Source organism: Callithrix jacchus, chromosome 7, assembly GCF_049354715.1.
Source record: "Callithrix jacchus isolate 240 chromosome 7, calJac240_pri, whole genome shotgun sequence".
NCBI classification, from domain to species: Eukaryota; Metazoa; Chordata; class Mammalia; order Primates; family Cebidae; genus Callithrix; species Callithrix jacchus.
This window is the reverse complement of record NC_133508.1, coordinates 46393058-46416728: the sequence shown is the minus strand read 5'-3', so window position 1 is coordinate 46416728 and position 23671 is coordinate 46393058. Positions and strand designations below refer to the sequence as shown.

The 23671-nt window shown below is 39.0% G+C and overlaps 1 protein-coding gene across 11 annotated transcripts in view; it reads left to right on the top strand.

Annotated features, from left to right (window-relative positions):
- The window catches only part of RERE (arginine-glutamic acid dipeptide repeats), a 466088-nt gene that overhangs the window by 264745 nt on the left and 177672 nt on the right, over positions 1-23671 (top strand). For 10 of the 11 annotated variants that reach the window (XM_078330305.1, XM_078330303.1, XM_078330301.1 and 7 more), the window contains one exon: positions 15903-16007. The exons of the other annotated variant lie outside the window; for it this stretch is intronic. In XM_078330305.1, the coding sequence (XP_078186431.1) occupies positions 15903-16007 (105 nt within the window). The remainder of the gene's footprint in view (positions 1-15902; positions 16008-23671) is intronic. 11 annotated transcript variants of the gene reach the window in all.

Sequence of the window (23671 nt, the reverse complement as noted above, 5' to 3'; positions counted from 1 at the left end):
ATGATCCTAGTATTGTTTGCCAAAGTATTTAGGGTGAAATATTCTGATGGGTCAGATGCAGTGGCTCACATCTGTAATCCTGGCACTTTGGGAGGCCGAGGGGGGGAAAAGTTTTCTGATGGTCTGCAGTTTACTTTCCAAACATTTAATTCCTGCCACTAGAAAGGACAGAGAAATGAATGAAGCAGATATGGCAGCGTGTAATTAATTGAGAATCTAGGCAGAGTTTATAGGAATTTTCATTGAACTATTCTTCCATTTTCTGTATGTCTGAAAAATTTTACTATTATAAAGCTTCATTGGCGGGGGAAGAGGGGGACAGAGACATACTGAAGATTTCATTCTGAGGCAGAAGGTAACATTACAGCCAGTCATAATGACTTAGGGAGTTAGGTCCAAAAAAAGTCCATGATATTTGCATCTTTGGGTGTTTTCTGTCTCTCTCAAGAAAAGGTTGCCCATAAAGGTTTATTTTGTGTATATATGGCTGACTTTGGGCCTTTTAAGTACAGGAAGTAAGACTACTAATATTCTTAAAACCCTTTCCTCCCTGGAAATAGTCAGTAATAAAGTGGTGAAAGACTACTTTTTTTGTTTAAGTACTGTAATATGGTTTTAACAAAATACTAGGATTTACCAGCTTTTGTGGTAAACTACAGTGGGTTATAATAATTTCTCCATTTTAATGCTCAGATGGTATTCAGGTAAACCCATCTGGAGACTTGTGTGCAAAGCTACATAGCTAAAGTCAGTTATTTCAAGGTAAATTAGTAGCAACTTCGGGGCAAGCTTTGGCAAGCTTTTTGGGTCAGCTAATACTTCATATGGTATCTGTTGCGGTGACTCAGCTCAACCATCGTAGCATAAAAGCTGTAGACAACATGTTAATAAATTAGGTGGCTGTGCTCTAATAAAACTTTAGGGATATTGAAATTTGAGTTTCATTTAATTTTCTTGTGTCAGGAAATATTCTTCTTTTGCTTTCTCTTTCAGCCATTTAAAAATGTAAAAACTCTCCTCGCAGGCCACAGGAAGCAGGCGGTGTGCCAGATGTGGCTTTTCTTGCCATAGTTTGCCAACTCTGCTATAGGGCATGTCGCGGATGTGGTTAGGTTTGATTTCTTACAGGAATTTAGATGAATTTAGAGACTTTCTCTAGTGTTTTATAAACTTCCAAATTTCTACAACCTTTGTATGACTTTTAGAGGTGGCTTTCCAATCTTAAACTCACTTGCTGAACAAAGGAAGTTAATGCAAGGTTGATTAGATTGATGGAACAGTTAAATTGTTACCTGGGATCAGTGACCTGGAATATTGTTAGCTGGAACCAGTGACTTAATCCTGGAATATTTCTTGTTTTGTTTTGTTCTTTTTTGAGACAGGATCTTGCTCTATCGTCCAGCCTGGAGTACAGTGGTGGGATTATGGCTCACTGCAGCCTCAAACTCCTAGGCTCAAGCAATCCTACCACCCAAGTAGCTGGGACCACAGGTGTGCCCCACCACACCTGGCTAATTTTTGTATTTCTCATAGAGACGAGGTTTTGCCACCTTGCCCAAGCTGGTTTTGAACTCCTAAGCTTAAGCAATCCACCCACCTCGGCCTCCCAAAGTGCTGGGATTACAAGTGTGAGCCACCGCACTCAGCCAAATCATGGAATATTTCTTATACTGGTTTGCATACTCTTTCCTTTCTCTTTTCATCTTGTCTCATGGGTTAAGGGAAAAGATTTTAAGTGATTTAGAGTTTCAGTTAAACAAATACATGAGCTATATAACTGGTTATTCAACATGTTTTGACATAAATGCCTAAAATACATAAAATGCCTATATTTGAGTATTTATCACTGGTATTGAGATTTGTAGTCTTTTTTTTTTTTAAAGACAGAGTCTTGCTCTGTTGCCCAGGCTGGAGTGCAGTGGTTCCATCTTGGCTCACCTCACTGCAACCTCTGCCTTCTGGGTTCAAGCGATTCTCCTACCTCAGCCTCCTGAGTAGCAGGCAGTACAGGCATGTGCAACCATACCTGGCTAATTTTTATATTTTTAGGGTTTCATCATGTTGGCCAGGCTGGTCTTGAACTCCTGACCTCAGGTGATTCACCTACCTCAGCCTTCCAAAAGTACTGGGATTACAGGCATGAGCCACCATTCCCGGCTCATTTTTATCTTTTTTTTAAAAGAACAAGTTATTCCAAATAATTCCATCTGTATTCCACGAATTTACTGCAGCTAAGTTTACAATCAGATGTTTCTTGGAGCTGTGTAAATGCATAAGTCACTGTCCTTTCACTGGCCACCACAGTTGGAGTGCTACAGTGGTAATACTTTATCCTCTTTTCACTGGGTATGTGATTAGAATCCTCATTAATTAGTTTTTTTCCCTCCCATGATGTTTTCTTTAAAGTGGTCGTAAAAACTGATCGCTACTCTATGAAACTTTTACCTTGAATTTGATTTTATAAGTTTCAAATAAAACATCCTTTTTGTGATTTGACAACTGGAGATTTTTCAAAGACATCAGATGACAGGTGGTTGTTTGGCCACTGAACAAGCTTGCCTAATGGTTCAGTGTCGTGTGTGTGTGTGTGTGTGTGTGTGTGTGTGTCCGTCCATGCTGGCTTAGTGGTGCAGTGTCTCCTGTGGACATACTGGCCTAGTTGTGTGCATTTCATGTGTATGGATGTGCTGGCCTTGTGGTGCAGTGTGGCGTATATGTGGATGCACTAGCCTAGTGGTGCGGTGTCACATGTGTGTATGCACTGGCCTAGTGGTGCGGTGTTGCATGTGTGTGTGTATATGCTGGCTTAGTGGTGCAGGGTTGGCGTGTGTGTGTGTGGATGCACTGACCTAGTGGTGCAGTGATGCACTGGCCTAATGATGCAGGGTCGCGGGTACATGTGGATGCTAGCCTAGTGGTACAGGGTTATGGGTGTGTGGAGACACTGGCATTTGCTAGCATTTTTGTTGTTATTTGGTGATCCCACCTTGCTCTTGGCAGCAGCGTTCTCCATGACAGACAGAAGCTTTGCCTGTCCCATTACTCCCATAAAACAGAATGGTACGGGATGGGTGCAGTGGCTCACACCTGTAATCCCACTACTTGGGGAGGCTGAGGCGGGTGGATCATGAGGTCAGGAGATCGAGACCATCCTGGCCAACATGTTGAAACCCCGTCTCTACTAAAATAGAAAAAATTAGCTGGGCATGGTGGTGAGCGCCTGTAGTCCCAGCTACTTGGGAGGCTGGCAGGAGAATCGCTTGAATCTGGGAGGCGGAGGTTTCAGTGAACTGAGATTGCGTCACAGCACTCCAGCCTGGGTGACAGAGCAAGACTCTGTCTTAAAAAAAAAACCCAAATCAAAACAAAAAACAACAAAAAAAAAAACAACCCAAATCGATGGCAGTGCCCCCGGCAATCTCTGTTTATTCTCTTTCTCGTCACCAAGGTAGAGTAACTTAAAAAATGTTTGGGATGTATTTGGTAAGGGATAGGGGAGTATTAAGCTTTAACTTTTTCTTCCAGTTTTCTTCTCACAGTTTATTCACAGAAAGAGTTTTTTCTTTCTCCACAGTACTACTAAAAATAAATTCAGTTTTCAGAGAGACACAAATAAAATACTCTGTAGGCACATGAAAAGGGATCAAATAAATGTAACGACAAAAACCAAGGAGAACAAAAAAGCAAAAGACTGATAATGTTAGTGCTCGGCACCATTCTTCTTAAAGATCAAAGGGCTGGGATGTGTGGATTCATCCAGTCACAGTAACTCTGAGGGGGCTCTTGCCATTCCATTCACTCAGGAGGAAACTGATGTATAAGGTTTTCTTTCAAGCTGGTGCTAGACTTGGGCTATAAAGGAGGAGAGAGACCTTTATCCTTTAGCCATGATGAATCAAAAGGAAAACAAAATGTCTCTGTAGCCTCTTTGTAAATTGTGAGATTGTAGCTTTTTCCTACCAGAGTTTCTTCCGTAAGAAAATCGGAGCCCTTCACTGTTGTAGAAATGCATGTTGAAGTCCAGCATTATTGCATTCAAAGCTATCAGTTTTGAATTCTTGACCTTGGCTGTCCCTCATCTCTGCCTTTCAAGATAAGTTTCTATAGCTGCTGATCTTACTTTATCACAGTTTATCAATAACCATCATAGAGTAAAGCTAGCATTTGAACAGGGTGTTTTTTGAGTTCTCTTTATTCCCAGGTAAGTGTTTTTGGCTGGCATTGTGGTATAATAGCTTGGAGTTAGAAGACTTGTTCGTTTGAATCCTGGCTCTGTTGTATGTAGCTTTGTGACCATTGTCAAGTTTGTTAACGTTTGAGCTTGCCTTTTGACCAACTTGTTCAAGGTCACATGACTAGTGACAGACTCCTGAACCAAACATACACATCTGGTTCCACATCCAATACGGTAAGGAGTGTGAAAGTCCCTCAGAGAGCATCTCATGCCCTAGTAACATGCATAGTACTCTCCATAGCTCATTGAATTTCTGCTGAGTTCCTAAAAGTATAAGGGGAAGAAAAGAGAAAGGGAAATCAAATGTAATTTTGTACTGAGTTAACTGTGGTGTAATCACTCAGCATACACTTATTTTACTATTTCTCTGTGGCCTGTTGGAGGAGGAGGGGTTAGATATTTAGATTCTTTCAGGTATATGGAGAAAAGTTTAGCTTAGGAAGCCATCTCAACGCTATCCAGGAATGAGCAGATAAACTTGTAACTTGTAATTTGTTTTCTATGCTAATGTTTTATTGATGATCCAAGGATCTGGAGTGATTGCTTTGTGATTGGGCTGAGGACATGTGACCTGGGGAACATTCTCGGGTTTACTGTGCACTCATATCAGTGCGTTCTCCAGTATTGATTGTGGAGGGAGCAGCACAGGAGATTATAAATGTCTTGTCGGGTTGAGGGCTGTTTTCCAACTTTCTGATTACCTGCTTCCTACTTCGAGGAGTCACTTGGGGAAAAAATATCCTATCGCAGGTCAGATTATAGGCTATCATTTTACCCAGGAGTTCATATCACAGGAAGATGCTTTAGGATGAATTTTCTGTAAGACCAGGGCCAAAGAGCCCTAAAGTAGCTGTTTGAGGTTTCCAGTCTGCTAATTTTCATTCGGAATTAGTTTATTTCCTTACTTTGTTATGAGCAGCTAAGGCTCATGTATATGTTTAGGGCTTGAAACAGATGAGTTACACCCGTGGACAATTTCCCAACCATTCCTTAATGCATTTAAGAATCCTTTAGCGGCTGGGCTTGGTGGCTCATGCCTGCAATACCAGCCCTTTGGGAGACTGAGGCGGGCAGATCACCTGAGGTTAGGAGTTCAAGCCCAACTTGGCCAGTGTGGTGAAACCCCGTCTCTACTGAAAATACAGAAAATTAGCTGGGTGTGGTGATGGGTGCCGGTAGTCTCAGCTGCTCGGGAGGCTGAGGCAGGAGAATTGCTTGAACCTGGGAGGTGGAGGTTGCAGTGAGCCAAGATTGTGCCACTGCACTCCAGTCTGGGCAACTCCATCTCAAAAAAAAATCCTTTAACTCTGCAAGTTCCATAAGGAGTTTCATGGTGTCTCAGAGCTCTTAGTTTTGCAGTTTAAGAATCCTTTTCTGGCTTTAATCTACAGTTGTTTTTATGTGTGAAATAACTTTGACCTGCAGCATTTTTACTGTTTGGTCTATACATGCTTAGTACTTCATTAGACATCATAACCTGTAATTCCTTCATTTATTCACTCATCATTTAACACTTTATTGATCTACTAGTAGATGAAGGGCTCTATATTTGGTGATGGGAACCTACCCAGGAAAATATTCTGTCTGCCCTTGAATACTTCATAGTATTTGAAAAACTTTCTTTCATTTGGAGTTACTTTTAGATACACAGCAAAGTTCTAAGTACTCAGTTTCAATATAGCCCCCCAGCCTTCTGCAATGTGAACTTCTTCTACAACTATGGTACAATTATTTGAATTAACATTGATACAGTAGCATTAGACTAAAGATTCTTTTTGAACTTCAGCCATGTCCTCTGTTGTTTTTGGATCTTACTTGGGATGCCACATTGCATTTAGTTATTTCTCCTTAGTCTCCTGCAATGTGTAATGGTTCCCCAGTCTTTTCTTGCCATTCATGACCTCCTTTGATATTGTAAATATTATTGATCAATTATTTTATCAAATTTGGCTTTGCTGAAGTCGGGCATTTTGGGCAAGAACCATATAAATGTGTCTGAGTGCATCTTACCATGGCTTCATGAGGTTAATGTCTAATTACTGGTGACGTTGACCTTGTTCACTTGATGAATGTGGCTTCTGCCAGGTTTCTCTAAGTAGCTTCTGTAAAGTAGCTTTCCCCCTGTACTTAATTAACTTGGGAGATAATTTGAGACTATGGAAATCATGTCTCTCCTTAAATTTTCACCCAGTGATTTTAGCATCTATCAGTGGATTTCATCTATAAAAGTTATTACTGTGAAGCTTGCCTATGGTTGTTTTCCATGTTTCTTCTTTTCTTCTACATTAATTGGAATTCTGCTTAGTAAAGAAACCTCCCTTTTACCCCATAAAAATCTATTTAATTGAGTATTTACATCAGCATGAACTTAGAGATACTTATTTTGTTGGTTATAATTTAATATTTGTTTATTCCTTCTGCTTTGGCCATTAGGAGCTACTTCAGATTGGCCCCTGTATTTTTCCAGCAAGCTTCCATGCTTTTTTGAGCTCTTTCTTTTTTTTTTCCTGAGGTTAGAGAAAGTAATTTACTCAATGCTATCTAGCTAGTAATTGATAAGAGTTGGGATTTAAATCCATGCTTTGAGTCTTTTTTTTTAAAAGAAAAGAGAGAAGGAAAGAAAGAAAAAAGGAGGGAAGGAGAGGAAGAAAGAGAGGGAGAGAGAACGGGAATGTTGCTTTATTCTAAAAATGGGTATTGAAAACCTCTTTTATACCAATAATTATGCTTAATAATGGCCGATCAATATTTCATTTAAACCTGTGAGTAGGTGTGATGTGGTACTGACAAGAATGTATATTTTATGTATTTAAAGTGGAGAGCTCTATAAATGTTTATTAAGTTTACTTGTTCGGGATCTGAGTTCAAGTCCTGGAAATCCTTATTAATTTTCTGTCTCCGTGATCTATCTAATATTGGTGTTGAAGTCTCCCACTATTATTGTGTGGGAGTCTAGGAAGTCTAAGTCTCTTTATAGGTCTTATGTATCTGGGTGTTAGGATCGTTAGCTCTTCTTGTTGCATTGATCCTTTTACCACTATATCTTTGTTGCTTTGAAATCTATTTTATCAGAGGCGAGAATTGCAACTCCTGCTTTTTATTTTTATTTATTTATTTTTGCTCTCCATTTGGTTGGTAAATCTTTCTCCATCCCTTTGTTTTGAGTCTTTGTGTATCCTTGCATGTGAAATGGGTCTGGGTGTAGCATATTGTTGGGTTTTGGCTGTATCTTTTGATTGGGGGATTTAGTCTATTTAAATTTAGGATTACTGCCATTTGATGTTAACTGGCTGTTTTGTCCATTCGTTTATGTAAATTCTTCATTATGTTGATGCTCTTTACTTTTTGGTATTTTTGGAAAGGCTAATACTGGTTGTTCTTTTCTATGTGTAATGCTTCCTTCAGAAGCTCTTGTAAAGCAGGCCTGGTGGTAATAAAATCTCTGAGTACTTGCTTGTTCATAAAAGATTTTATTTTTCCTTCAGTTGTGAAGCTTAGCACTTTCTTATTTTCTGGTTCCACAAGATGTTCTCAGACTCATTTTTTATTTTCCCAAATCCAGCACTGGAATTAACCATTCTGTAAGGATCCCAGATTCCACTTAGTGGAGAGCAGTGTTTAGAAACCAGGATCCTGCATATTAGGCATGTGTATTACTATTGGTCGTCATTGTTTCTAGATCCAGTTAGCAGGCAGAGCTAGGATATATATGTATGTATACTAACCTGTGCCTTTTAACTTCCCCTCACCCCAGAACCCAAAAGTTATATTGATACTTTCGATTCCAGCCCAATACTGGAAGATTTTCTTCTTCACCTTCCCTTATTTATAACTACTTTCTCCAAGGAGGAAACTCAGTTCTTATTATTTAAAATATATTTGTTTTTGTTTAATTCTCAAATACATGAAACTTGGTTTCAGAATTTGTAACCCATGTCTTTGTGAGAAACCCATTTATTGACCCTGTCTTTGGTCTTATAGTGCAAGATACTGTTTTTCCTATTACTTAGCTCAGTTCTGTTCTTTCTTACCTCCTTATGTGTGTTTGTTTATTTGTAATACATTTAGTTTCATTTATTGGTGTTTACGTCCCATTTTTGGTTTCTCCTTGTTGACCTGGACTGTTATTTTATGAGTGTGTGAGAGTATGTGGACTGTTGTTGTGGTTCTAAGAGTCAGAGTTCTAAGAAGATACCCTTCAATCCTGCCACTACTCTTTCCCTCTCACTCCCAACTTCCTGCTCTAGGTAACTGATCATTTTACTTGCTAGATTATCCTTCAGCATTTTCTTTTCACAAATCAGCAGATACATGCTTCTTTTCTTATAACCCCATAACCCCGTCTTTCTTCTGTGAACAGTAGAACACTGTAGATACTCTTTTGTACTTTACTCTTTTCACTTAATGGCGGTATATTGTGGGAATTGCTCATACCAGTTCACACAGAGGACTTTTTCATTCTCTTTTACTTCCTTATGTCGATATACTATAGTTTCTGTAACGACTCTCTTGTATTTGAGCATTTAGGTTGTTCCTAGGATTTTGCAATTGTAAGTGACGCTGCAATGAATATCTTTGTGCATATGTATTTTCTTATCATTGGGAACTTTAGGGTGCATTTCTAATAGTGGGATTGCTGGGTTGAAAGGTTTATGCCTATGTAGTTAGTTACATAGTACCAAATTTCCCTTCAGCAGACATGTACCAATTTGCATTCCTTCTGATAAGTATGAAACAGCTTGTTTCCTAATAGAACGTTTTGTCTTTTTAAAATTTTACAAGTTTGATAGATGAGAGATGATATCTCAGTACTTTTATTTCACTAACAATGAGTTTGAACATTTTTTTCATATGTTTGAAGGTTATTTGTGTGTGTGTGTTTTTTTGGTAAGTGTCTGTCTTTTCTATTGGGTTTTCTTTTTGTTTTACTTTTTAAAAGTGCTTGACATGTCTGTGGCACATGCAGTTGTTGCAAATATTTTTCTCCCACTTTTGTCAGTTTTCATTTAATTTTGTTTACTGTATTTATTTTACTGTGTAAAATGTACTTTTATCTAATCAAATGTATCAGTCTTTTATTGCCTCTGGATTTTGAGTCATAGTTAGAAAGTCCTTTCCTACACCATATTTAAAGACTAATTCTCCCCAGTTGTTCTAGCACTACTTATTAAAATATCTCTGTTGACTGTAGGTTTGAGATGTCACATCTGTCGTGTCTTGCTTTCCATATGTATTCTATACTTCCTCTTTGGTTTTGCTGTTCTGTTGTCTCTTTATATGCCAGCACTACACTCTAGCTTACAGAGGCTTTATACTATGTTTTAATGTGTGTTTTCCCCTTTTTAAGTTATTTGTTTTTCCATGTGAACCTTAATATTTTGTTTTATTTCATAAAAAAGCTTGTTGGTATTTGTACTGGGATTGTATTGAATGTATTAAATCTGTGGAGAAGTGCCTTTCCGAGTCTTCCTATCTAAGAACAGGGGATGTTTTTCCACTTGTTCATATTTACTTTTCTGTCTTTCAGAAGTGTTTAACATTTTTTCTTATTACAGATTTTGTACAGATTTTTCTTGTTACACATTTTGGACATTTTCCCCCTAAGCTAAGCTAATAATCTTCCTTTTTTTTTTTGAGATGAAGTCTCACTCTGTCACCCATGCTGGAGTACAGTGGCACCGTCTTGGCTCACTGCAACCTCTGCCTCCCAGGTTCATATGATTCTGCCTCCGCCTCTCAAGTACCTGGCATTACAGATGCCTGCCACTATGCCCAGCTAAGTTTTGTATTTTTAGTAGAGATGGGGTTTCACTGTGTTGGCTAGGCTAGCCTTTAACTCCTGACCTCATGTGATCTGTCCACCTCGGCCTCCCAGAGTGCTGGAATTACAGGTGTAAACCATTGAACCCGGCCTATAGACATATATTGAACTCTGTCCTGTAATACTAAAGTATACACATTCATTTCTATATCTTGCCACCTTCTCAAAAATTGGTCATATATTAGATCACAGAAAAAAATCATCCCAATTGAAAGCAGTAAAACTATGGTTACTAATAAAAACAAAGAACAGAAGACTCTTTTGCTTGAAAATTTAAAACTTCCTGTTAAGGAACTCCTGGGCAAAAGGGAAAAATACAAACTAAAATTAAAAAATTTTTTTTTCCGGCCAGGCATGGTGGCCCACACCTGTAGTCCTAACACTTTGGGAGGCCAAGGTGGGCAGATCACTTGAGCCCAGGAGTTTGAGACCAGCCTGGGCAATATGGTGAAACCCTATCTTTACAAAAACTTAGTTGGATGTGGTGGCACGCACCTATAATCCCAGCTACTGGGCAGGCTGAGGTGGAAGAATCACCTGAGTCTGGGAAGTTGAGTCTTCAGTGAGCTGAGATCAAACCACTGCACTCCAGCCTAAGTGACAGAGGGAGACTCTATCTACAAAAAATAAAAAACTAAAAAAGAATTTATTATTTTTATTATTTTTTGAAGAGATGGGGTCTTACTGTGTTATCCAGTTAGGAGTACAGTGGCTGTTCATGGTATAATGGCGATCATAGCACACTACAGCCTCAAACTCCTGGGCCCATACGATCCTCCTGCCTAAGCCTCCATAGTAAGTAGCTGGGGTTGTAGGTGTACACTAGTATGCCTTGCCTTAAATAATTTTTTTAAAATTACAGTAAAAATAGTATGTATCAGAATTCTTGACATGTATTTAAATAGTGATCAGAGGGAAATTAGTTGCACTAAACACATCAATAAAAATGAAAAAATTAAATGAATTAAATTCCTAGCTCAAATTTAAAAATGACAGCAAATTAATCAAAAGAATAAGAATATATATGTGCACTGAATGTATATAGAGGAAATACTTAAGACAATTTAAAGTGGTGGCACGTGGGGCAAAGGGACCTAAATAGAGGTGAGATTTCTCCACTTTACTAGAACTGGCAAAATGTCTCTCTCTTTGAGTGATACATTATATGGGTATGTTATACCTAGAGCAGCCATTAAAAATATACAAGGTAATATATTAATACTAAAAAATACTAGAGATAAGATGGAATTCTAAAGAAACAGTTCAAATAACCAATAGGAAGCCAACAGAAACAGAAGAACAAGAAACAGAACACATAAAAAAATAATAGCTTTTGACCAGGCACAGTGGTCAAAAGCCTGTAATCCCAGAACTTGGGAGGCCAAGGTGGGCAGATCACTAGATCAAGAGATTGAGACCATCCTGGCTAATATGGTGAAACCCCATCTCTACTAAAAATACAAAAAATTAGCCAGGCATGGTGTCTCACACTTGTAGTCCCAGTTACTCGGAAGGCTGATGCAAGAGAATCGCTTGAACGCGGGTGGCAGAGGTTGCAATGAGCCGGGCTCACACCACTGCACTCCTGCCTGGTGGACAGAGTGAGACTCTGTCACAAAAACTAATAATAATAGCTCTCAACAGATCTTTGTATGCTGGTGCACTTCGTATGAGTTTCTTTGGGGTTTATGCATGCTTGGGAATACAGGAAGACCTTCCCAGTTATTGGTAGTTTTAAGGGAGTGAATTTCTAGACCACAGTTTTCATTTGTATTGTCTCCTTACATAACAGGGACTCTTTTCTCTCTTCATTGTCTTCATATAGCCGTCTTCTCTTGGTAGACCCTTCAGATGATGCCCCAGGTATAAAACTCTCTGAAGCCCCACTATGAAGGATTACTGAAATGAGGCATTTCCAGGATGCCTTTTTTTACTGTTGAATGAAAGCGCCCTAAGACATGGGCCTTCCCTGTCTTTAGTCATATTTCTGTTCACAGTGAAGCATTACTTTAGATACAGGACCTTAGACGGCTCTGAAACTGGGTATTTCAGCAAGGTGGATGGGATGGTGATTTTCTCTTAACCGTCCACATCACCTATTCCATAAACATTGTCAAATATTGTCCCAATTTTGACAGAGATTATGGTGAGAAGAGGGCTCTGATAAAAAATTCTGAATACTTAGAATCATATCCATACTTATGCACACATATACACACATTTTTTAAGATAAACACTGTTGATTACGAGGTGATTTGAAAAATACTTCAATTGAGTGCCACCTAATTAGAGCCAGTCCCAGTGGCCTTACCTGGTTATGGGAACCCTTTCTTCAGTTCTGCTCAATACTCAGAGTTTGAGGGCCGGCTAACTGGTAAGATTACCAACTTTAAACAACCACAGCTATATGCTATGTTTCTCATCGTTTTACTTTCCTCCAATAATTTTTTAATATACAGTAAAATGTAGATTTTTAAGTTCACATTTTCATAAATTTGTTTGGCCCTAAACAAGACCTGGCATATTCCCCTCATCTCAGGAATTTCCCTCAAGATCCTTCCCTCTCAAAACCTCCCACTCAGAATCACCAACTGTTTAGGTTTCTCTCACTATAATTTTTTTTTCTCTTCTAAAGCTCACATAAATGGTATCATGCAGTGTCTGACTTCTTGTACTTAACATTTAATTTTTGAGATTTGTCCATGGTATTTTATGTATCACTAGATTTTTGTATTTGTGTAGTATTTTATTGTCCATAAATATATACTATTTGTTTATTTACCTGTTGCTGGACATTTGGATTGTTTCTCAGCTATTATGGATAAACCTTTTATGAATAATAGGAACAATAAAAATGTACAAAGAATGAAATAATAAAGATAAAAATAAGGGCTGGGCGCCATCGCTGAAGCCTGTAATCTCAGCACTTTGGGAGGTTGAGGCGGGTGGATCACGAGGTCAAGAGATCAAGACCATCCTGGTCAACATGGTGAAACCCCGTCTCTACTAAAAATACAAAAAATTAGCTGGGCATGGTGACGCGTGCCTGTAACCCCAGCTACTCGGGAGGCTGAGGCAGGAGAAATGCCAGAACCCAGGAAGCAGAGGTTGCGGTGAGCCGAGATCGCGCCATTGCACTCCAGCCCGGGTAACGAGTGAAACTCCGTCTAAAAAAAAAAAGATAAAATAAATTTATGAGGAAGGAAACTTAGATGTAATTAATCAAATGCTTTTTGTTTTTTAAAAATTTTAATGCCTCATTTAAAAATACATTATGACCAGCTGGGATTTATTCCAGGAATGCAAGGTTCGTTCAGTTTTTCACTCTATTGATAGCATATATCAAACTATTGAATCTAAAGGAAGAAATTATATGATTATTTCCAATACTATGATTATGATTTGATTGTCTTTAAATCTAGTGTCATATTTAATAGGAACACATGAGAGACATTTCCAATGACATCAGGAACTAGGCAAGGATGTTCACTACACATTATAGTAGAGGTACAGTACAATTGGAGGCATAAGAAAGAGTAAAAAAAATAAAAGTGTTCAAATATCAGTAACTTTCATGTACACAAACAGAAATAGAGAAAGGGCTGGATGATAGAGAAAAATCCCATATACAGCCAACTTCATAGTCATTTATCAGATGAAATGCTTCTATTCCTATTGCTTTTGGCTTTCCCTAGCCAGTAATTTTGCCCTCCCCAGGAGACATATGGCAATGTCTTTAGACATTTTTTATTGTCAGGAAGAAATGCGTAGGGGTGCTACTGGTAGAGGCCAAGGATGCACTTAAATATCCTACAGTGTACAGGACAGCCTCTGACAAGAAATAATTATTTAGTACAAATTGTCATTAGTGCTGAGATTGATAAACCCTGCCCTAAACGTACGTGATTTCCAGTGTTTGTGTTTAGAGTTATGGGTGGCTAGGTTTTCTGTACCTTTAATTGATATATTAATTACTCCAGTTTAAGAGTGAAATAACAAAGAAAAATAACAGAAGAGTTTCCTTTAGTAATGGACAATAATAGAAATAACTTACTTTGCATAGCATTGTGTAGTAAAGTTTTGTAGACTTTGTCTCTATAAGTGTAGTAGGTCATATTTTTCTCTATTTTACTGATAAAGGAACTTATCTATTTCTTCTGGCTTTCAGGGATTAAATCACCTTGGATGGATGGGTAGTTCTTTTCAGAGTAAGCTAGTTGTTCATTTGTAAAAAAGGTCATACCCACCTTTTCTTTCCCAGAAGCTTATTTTAGTTCTAGTTAAATATAGAAGAGGTAGTTCTGGGCCTGGAAAGTTGATTCTTACTCTATATTTTTCCCTGAATTGGATTTTATTATCTACAAATAGTAGTAATGAATGTTATAGCACTTCTAATAGCACTTTTTGCTGTGATGGAAATGTCTTATAAATCTGTATTGTTCACTGTGGTAGCTAGTGGCCATATGTAGCTATTTAGATTTACATTTGTTAAGATCAAACAAAATTTTAAATTCAGTTCTTCTCAGTTGTATCAGTTTTGTTTCAAGTGCTCAGTAATGCTGGAATATTTTCTGTAGTTTCTATTCTATAGAACTATAGATACTTTCCAATCTATAGCTCCTTAAGGGTCTTTATATCAACAGCATTATTATTTAATTTTAAAAATGGAGATTGGGACCCGGTGCAGTGGTTCGCATCTATAATCCCAGTGCTTTGGGAGGCCAGGGCAGGTGGATCACTTGAGGCCAGGAGTTTGAGACCAGTCTGGGCAACCTAGTGAGACTCCCACCTACAAAAAATTTTTAAATTAACGAGTTGTGGTGAGATGGGGTCTCGCTATCATTGCCCAGGTTTGTGTCAAATTCCTGGCCTCAAGCAATCCTCCTGCCCTGGCCTCCCAAAGTGCTGGGATTACAGGTATGAAGTCACGGTGCCTGACTGACCCTGCTTTGGTGACAGGTACATAAGCCCTTGAGGGAATCCAGGAGGGAGGGAGGGAGGGAGTGTGTGTGTGTGTGTGTGTGTGTGTGTTCGTATTTGGAAGTTAGGCCTTACCACATGATCTAATGCTGCTGGCATTTATATGGATACTTGGTGCATGCAACCATTGCTTAAGCAGTTCTGTAGTAAGTATTGTAGAGTTTTCAGCTACAGGTTGGCTTAACTTTAAGTGGTAGATGAACCTGAAAACTTTACTCTGCTTTATTTTAGTATTTCTATGGGAAAGTGATTTCTAACTTATAGCCATTTAAAGTTACCCAAAACTTGAGAACTTCTTGTATATTGGGGCCCATGTTTATATAAAAAGGTTAAAATTTTTCTAGGTTTAATTTCCAGGTAACTTTATTTGTTGCACATTAAAGGAGAAAAAAATATTTATTGGTCAGAAGCTGTCAAGGAAATGTCAAATATTATACATTTTAGCTCTAAACACTTGTACTTTCTGCCTATCATAATGTAGTAGGAAGAAAGGCTCTTTTTTTTTTTTTGATGATTTAGGAAGGCTTTAGACTGAATTTTTCTTATTTTCACAGTGGTTTAAATTTTTCTCCATTTCTACTTTAATATTCTTTTCTCATAGTCCTGTCTCCAGTTTAATCTTTGTTGTTTTAATTAATTTTACTCTATTAGTAAAATGGTGATATAAAAGCAGTCAAATTACGAAGTTGTACAGTAAACCAGTCATGGAAAAGAAAAACTGAGTAGGTAATCAAGTATGGTATTTGTAGCTGGATTCTACATGCACTGTGGACTTAGTTCAGTGCTCCCCCCACCCTTACCCCTCCAGTTTTGGTTAGCAAAAGCAATCCGAGGGTATTACTAATTTTTTTTTCCTCTTTTTCCCAGAGGGAAGTGTAACATCTCCCATTTTTCTGACATATTTGCTGCTAGAGAGTTTAAAGCCCGGGTGGATTCATTTTTCTACATATTAGGATATAACCCTGAGACAAGGTAAGTGAGTCACTTGTGTCCATTCGTTGAGAACTCTTCCTTATCGCGCGTGTGCGTGCGTGCGTGTGTGTGTGTGTGTGTGTGTATTTGTTCATCTGGACATACACTAGTAACACACTTAAAAAAAAAAATGACTCCAGAGTCCTACAGTAAACTTCTTTGGGAGGAGTTGTAATTCATGTCTTTGGCATCTAAAGTGACTTTTTTGTTTGCTCTTTACTTTTATTTAGAAAAAGAAAAATGAGAAAATTTGGAATGAAAGAAGGTGGGATAAAGACATACTTTTATTTGATCTGTATTTGAATTTAAGAATTGGTAGATTAGGTCGGGCGCGGTGGCTCACGCCTATAATCCCAGCACTTTGGGAGGCCGAGGCGGGTGGATCATGATGTCAAGAGATCGAGACCATCCTGGTCAACAAGGTGAAACCCCGTCTCTACTAAAAATACAAAAATTAGCTGGGCATGGTGGCGCGCGCCTGTAGTCCCAGCTACTCGGGAGGCTGAGGCAGGAGAATTGCTTGAACCCAGGAGGCGGAGGTGGCGGTCAGCCGAGATTGCACCATTGCACTCCAGCCTGGGTAACAAGAGCAAAACTCCATCTCAAAAAAAAGAATTGGTAGATTATTTCCCTGATTCACATTCTGTCAAGTCTTCCATAATAACATATTGAAAAAGACTAGGTAATTTTTGGAAAGTTTGTTGGTTACTCATTTGTTTTGTTCACTCTTGGTAATAACACTCCAGGAACACTCACTGAAATATATCTTTAGTAAGACTGCTAGTATGAGTTGGACACATGTAGTTCTCAAAACATCTTGTTAAGATCTATGTAATAGTTTGAATTTTTTTTAAATGAAAAGCAAGAGTCAGAGTAATTTAACAATTAATTTTTTATGTCTGTCATAGATGCTACTTTAATGTAGCATGTGGAAGAATTTTTGTGAGTGTATATATTTGTATTTGCCCTGTTTTGATTATGTGACTACTTACCTGTTTTATTAAGGATTTTAAAAACAGGAATGTTAGGAGATCAAGTAATATGTGCTCTGGACACCCAAGACATATTCACACGTGTGAAGATTTAGATAGACATAAAACATCCATGGCCAGGTGCAGTGGCTCATGCCTGTAATCCCAGAACCTTGGGAGGTCAAGGTGGAAGGATTGCTTGAGCCCAGGAGTTTGAGACCAGCCTAGCTAGGCAATATGGCAAGAGCTTTTCTCTCAACAAAACATAAAACAGGCCTGGCATGGTGGCTCAAGCCTGTAATCCCAGTACTTTGGGAGGCTGAGATGGGTGGATCACGAGGTCAGGAGTTCACCCTGGCCAAGATGGTGAAACTCTGTCTCTACTTTAAAGTATATATATAAAATTAACTGGACATGATGGGCTCTACCTGTGGTCGCAGCTACTCAGGAGCCTGGGAAGTCAAGGCTTCCATGAGCTGTGTCTGTACCACGGCACTACAGCCTGGGCGACAGGGTAAGAGCCCATCTCAAAAATAAATAAATAAATAAACAAACAAATAAAAGATACTTGGCTCAAAGAAGTTAGCAAAAGAACTGCATTAAGTGTAAATGCAAAGGCCGGGCACGGTGGCTCAAGCCTGTAATCCCAGCACTTAGGGAGGCCAGGCGGGTGAGTCACAAGGTCAAGAGATGGAGACCATCCTGGTCAACATGGTGAAACCCCGTCTCTACTAAAAATACAAAAAATTAGCTGGTCATGGTGGCGCGTGCCTGTAATCCCAGCTACTCAGGAGGCTGAGGCAGGAGAATTGCCTGAATCCACGAGGCGGAGGTTGCGGTGAGCCAAGATTGCGCCATTGCACTCCAGCCCAGGTAACAAGGGCGAAACTCTGTCTCAAAAAAAAAAAAAAAGTGTAAATGCAAAATGGGCATTGCTTTATTGAGAACATTTTTCTAGAGGACTCTCAGAAACCATATGTAAAACTTAAAATGTTGTTGGGTAGTCAACCTAGTGGGTAAAAGGGAACGTGTTTTTGTTGTTGTTGTTTTTTAAAGACAGAGTTTCACCCTTGTTGCCCAGGCCGGAGCTCAATGGTCTAATCTCATCTCACCACAACCTCTGCCTCCTGGGTTCAAGTGATTCTCCTGCTTCAGCCTCCCAAGTAGCTGGGATTACAGACATGTGCCACTACACCGGCCTAACTTATTGTGTTTTTAGTAGAGACAGGGTTTCTTCATGTTGATCAGGCTGGTCTCGAACTTCCGACCTCAGGTGATACGCCCATCTGGGCCTCCCAAAGTGCTGGGATTACAGGTGTGAGCCACTGTACCCAGACAGGAACATGTTTCTTGTTGTTGTTGTATGGAGCTGCGTGCAGCTCTCTTGGGTCTTATATGTTAGTGTATCCTTCTTTCTCTCTCCCTCTGTTCCTCTCAATGTTAGATGCTAGATTCTAGACAGCATCAGAAGCTAGATTCTAGGTAGTGCTTGATGTATGGATAGTAATATAATGCTGATCAAAGAGTACCTTTTCTCCTTTAGAAAACTATGATGCTTGGCTGGGCCTGGTGGCTCATGCCTGTAATCCCAGTACTTTGGAGGCCGAGGCAGGCAGATCACTAGGTCAGGAGTTCAAGAGCAGCCTGGCCAACATGGTGAAACCCCATCTCTACTAAAAAAACAAAAATTAGCCAGGAATGGTAGCATGCACCTGTAATCCCAGCTCCTCTAGAGGCTGAGGCAGGAGAATTGCTTGAACCCTGGAGGTGGAGGTTGCAGTAAACTGAGATTGTGCCACTGCACTCTAGCCTGAGTGACAGAGCAAGACTCCATCTTGGGAGTGGTGGGGAGAAATAAAGAAAACTATGATGATTAAGTTTGTTTGTTTGTTTGTTTGTTTTCAAAAGCATGCCATGTTCCAATGATAATTAGAAGCTGGTCAGTGGTAGTATTTCTTAAGCATCTTATATTTTGAAATACTTATTTTACATATGCATTTATTGACTGCCTTCTCATATCTTCCCGTTGCCCAGGTAAATTGTAGAGTGCTTGAACTTGGATTTCTCTCTAGATACAAAGGAATTGGATGTTATTTTAGTAATAACTGTGCTTATTTAATCATATGATAGTTTTCCTGTTGGGCGGGTTATATTAATGAATTAACTAAAGTAGCTTTTGTCTTTTAAATGTTCAGCTCTCAGGTTTGTAACAACTAACCAAAATTATATTTTTACGAATGTTAGTTACACATGTTTTTGCTGAATGTTTATTAAAAGTGATATGTAACTTACCTTTGTAAGTTAGGCACTCAAGTTCTTCTCTCATTTTTCACTGTGTATTGCTGGCAGTCCTTCAGGACAGTACATCCCATTGAATTTGTTTTAAAATATGGATGTGATAAGGAACACAGAGACATGGTGATAGCAGCGCATTTATAGGATCTGCATCCTGAATCTCACTTCTTTTAGTGACCTTTCTAGTCACCACTGATTTCTTCTATATTTGTGTTCCCTATGTCCACCTTCTGCTTTGTGTTTTAAGTGCTTGAGTAGTGTTGGATGAGGCATATCTCAAACTTCTCATAGTTAAAGGGTAAGGCCGTTGTAGACATTTGCAGCAGTGGAGCCAGTGGAGCCTACTGCCTTGGCTTGCTGATGTTATCCTGAACACTACCTTCTGTCCCTGAAGTATGGGATTAGGTGTATAGTTCCCGCAGCTGCTCAAATGATCAAAAAATGTGTCTGATTTAGCAGAGTATAGAAAAAATGGCTATGCACAACCCAGTTCTGAGAATTCCCAGGGTGCATACCCTTGCAGAATTTACCTGTTTCTTTTTTCCAAGTTTGTGAGGGAGGCAGCTGTGTGATAAGCTGGTTTCCTTATAATTTTCCCCCAGTTTTAATGAGCAGAACTAGTAAGTAGTGAAGGCTACATAGTGTACTGTATGCTGACTCTTAGTGCCCTGAGTTATTTAGTAAATGTGTAAGTTAATGTAGAAAGGAAATGTCAAACTTTTTCTGATTGTATAATGGTCCTGTGAAATATTGCATATCAGAAAGTCCACAGGAAATTTAAGGAATAGTGATTCCAGGACTGCAGACTTTCATGACTGTTGTCCTACCCTTAAATAATGCAGGAACTGGGTGGAGTGCAGTGGCTCACACCTGTAATCCCAGCACTCTGAGAGGCCTAGGTGGGTGGGTCACAAGGTCAGGAGTTCGAGACCAGCCTGGCCAATATGGTGAAACTCTATCTCTACTAAAAATATAAAAATTAGCTGGGCGTGGTGGCACAGGCCTGTAGTTCCAGCTAATCCAGAGGCTGAGGCAGAAGAATCGCCTGAACCTGGGAGGCAGAGGTTGCAGTGAGCTGAGATCATACCACTACACTCCATCCTAGTCCACAGAGTGAGACTCCATCTCAAAAATAATATTAATAATAATAATAGTAATGCAGGAACTTTAAGTGAGCAGTTGAAAGTGAACCTTAAGTTGGAATTGTTTATTTCTCAGAGCAAATTTTCCAATATTAGTTATAAGTTGATTTATGTAATTTTCCATACTTTGATAGCATATTGATCAGCACTGAAAGTTTGTAATTTTTTTCACATTTATTTGCATGGATCCTTTTAAAATTTCAATGTACAACTTTATTTTATTTTTTTCTCTAACTTGGTCATTATATTTCTGAATGTTGTGTCTTGTCATAGATATTTTTTTTTGATGGATTACTGCTTATTGAACTAATAGTGTGTGATAGTGGGATTTCATTCTTTTTGATCTAGAATACTTATCATTAATACTGATAAAGCATCTATAGTAAAATAGATCTAATGCTCTCTTATCTTAAATTCTGAAATATGAAAGTTCTGGTAATCTAACCAATTTTATGCCAAGTTTGGTGCCAAAACACACTTGATGGCTGAACCTAACCTGAACTGATAGGAAGCTATTTATATTCTTAATTCACTTCACTTTTTGTGAGTTTGTATAAGTTTTACTGTTAATATACTAATGCGATGGAATATGGGTTATTGCTTGAACACTGCTGGGGTGTTACATGCTATGACATATTTGCTGTAGTGCTAAAATTAAAAAAAAAATCTGATGCATGGTAAACCTCTCTTTCTAAGGATTTTAGATAAGGGATTATGACTCTGTATTAGTGCTAGCCATGAAATTTAAGGAATAAAACTCATGTTTTTGTTTGTTTTGAGACAGGGTCACACTCAGTTGTGTCAGCTGGAGTGTAGTGTCGTGGTTAAGGTTTACTAGAGCCTCACCTTACCTGGCTCAGGTAATCCTCCTGCCTCGTCCTCCCAAGTAGCTGGGACTGCAGGCCTGTGCCATCATATCTGGCTCTTTTTAAAATTTTTTTGTCGATTTGGGGTCTTACTATGTTGCCCAGGCTGGTCTCCACATCCTGGGTTCCAGTGACCCTCCCTCCTCAGCTTCCCAAAGTATTGGGACTACAGGTGTGAGGCACTGTAGCCAGCAGGAACAAAACTTAATTGAGCAAAAATTTTGGGGGGCTTGTTTTTTTGCTCAAGTAGAATACAAATTACTAAGGGACGGTGAAAAATGAGAGAGCCTTAAATCGAATGTTGGCCTAACTTTGAACCGCTATGTAATTGGGCTTTGCTTCTGGAGTTTGTTTTTGACATTTCTACACTCAGGGAGCGTTGTTTTGCACACGTGAACAAGATTCATCCCAGATTTACTTCTGTGGTGATCATACTCTGCAAAATAATGTCATTGTGTTCTCAATTTGTTTGAAGGGTCTGATCCAGAATCTGCCAAGAAACTTGATAAAGTCCATAAATTTCACCCCAGAGAGCTTCATAAATGAAGCCAGTTAGGTCTTATGTGCATTTGGCTAAAACACCATTGTCAGTGGTTAAAATATAAAATAGATTGGTCTTAGCTTGCAAAAAGAGATGAGCATAGGGACATGGTTATATGTCTCTCTTTACTGTCTTCAGCAGCTTTTTTCATTTGTCTAATACCTTGTAGCCATTTCATCTGACTACTTGATGCTTCCAGGCATCTGGAAAGATCTCTCCTTTTAGATCCAGGTGGCCTGGGTTCTGGTCCCGGGCTGCTCCTTCATCTTTGTGTCCAAGGGTGAAGCATGCACTTTCTGGACTTTGTTTCGGCATCAGTAAGATGCAGATGATGAAAGCTACCCTGCAGGGAACTACTGTAAACTGTCAGATTTTTTTGTTTCTTCTTGGGAATTGTAAAAGTAATTAAAAATTTTCTTTTAAAGACAAGGTTGAAAAATACTAAATTTTTTTTTGTTTTAATCCCATAAAGTGTTAAATCTAAAAGGAAAACATAAACTACTTTTCAAGATGTCATGATTCTACCAGATAGACGGTTAGCCATCTGGTTGATTTGCTGTTTTATTGGGAAATGGATTGGGACTTTTTATAGCAAATGAACCTGTCCCCTATAGCAATTAAATTTTGCTGGATTTTTAGTTTAGTTTTTTTTTTTTTTTTACCCCATCTTCCCATCTCTCTACTTCTGGCAGTTCAACCATAGGCCAGTGCTGCCTTTTCTGTTTGTTTATTAAATACTGTACTCTGGACCACTGGCTCTCTACTCTCCATTCCTGGGAAAAGGTTTCCTTTCCTTCCTGTCTGTGAGTTAGGAGAGAAAGGAAGTAAGGGTGAATGGAGTCCCAGTAAGAACAAAAGATACGATAATGGCCTTTGGAGAAAAGATGGCTTTATCTTGTTGATAATTAAGCATGAATTTTCCCGGCAGCTGTTCTTTTATTTCCGCTTGCCAAATTAAAGGTTCTTTAGGCTCCTGAAGTGCGTTTAAGGACAGTGAAGAAGACATATCATTTAAAATGTAGCATTTTGTATGGATGCTAACTCTCACTCTGTAATAATATCTAATAAAAGTATCAGCAATTTCCTCAGAGGCTTGGTCTGTACTGCAGAAACAACTAATTATATTCTTGGTTCTTTTGTGTTTTGCACACTAGTCCTCTCTTACTGGTTAAATGGGAAAACAAGTTGAAGGCTCAGATCTGATCTCAGATCTTATCTGGGGGAGAATGTACATGATCACCTGCAGTCTCCTGCAGCCTATCTGCTTTTCTCACACCTCTTCTCATCCTTTCCTCCCTTTTCCTCTTCCTCTTTCTAGGGTGCAGTTTTACAGCAGCGTTGAGGCTTATGTGTTATTATCATTATGTTCAAAGTCATAAACTTGAGGTATTTACAAGAACTATACTTTCTCTCTCCTAGACTGACAATTGCAATAATAGCAAGAATTAGTACAATAGTTAGAACAGTGTGTGCATTTTATTTTATTTTAAAGCAGAATAGTTCCTTGCAAGTAGAGTAGAAGACGTTTATTTATTTATTTTTTAGGCAGAGTCTCACTCTTGTCACCAGGCTGGAGGGCAGTGGCGTGATCTTGGCTCACTGCAACCTTTGCCTCCTGAGTTCAAGCAATTCTTCTGCCTCAGCTTACGAGTAGTTGGGACTGCAGGCATGCACCACCGTGCCCGGCAATTTTAGTATTTTTAGTAGAGACAGGGTTTCACAATGTTGGCCAGGATGGTCTTGATTTCTTGACCTCGTGATCTGCCACCTTGGCCTCCCGAAGTGCTGAGATTACAGGCATGAGCCACCATGTCTGGCCTGAAGACTTTTATTAACTGAATCATTTGGA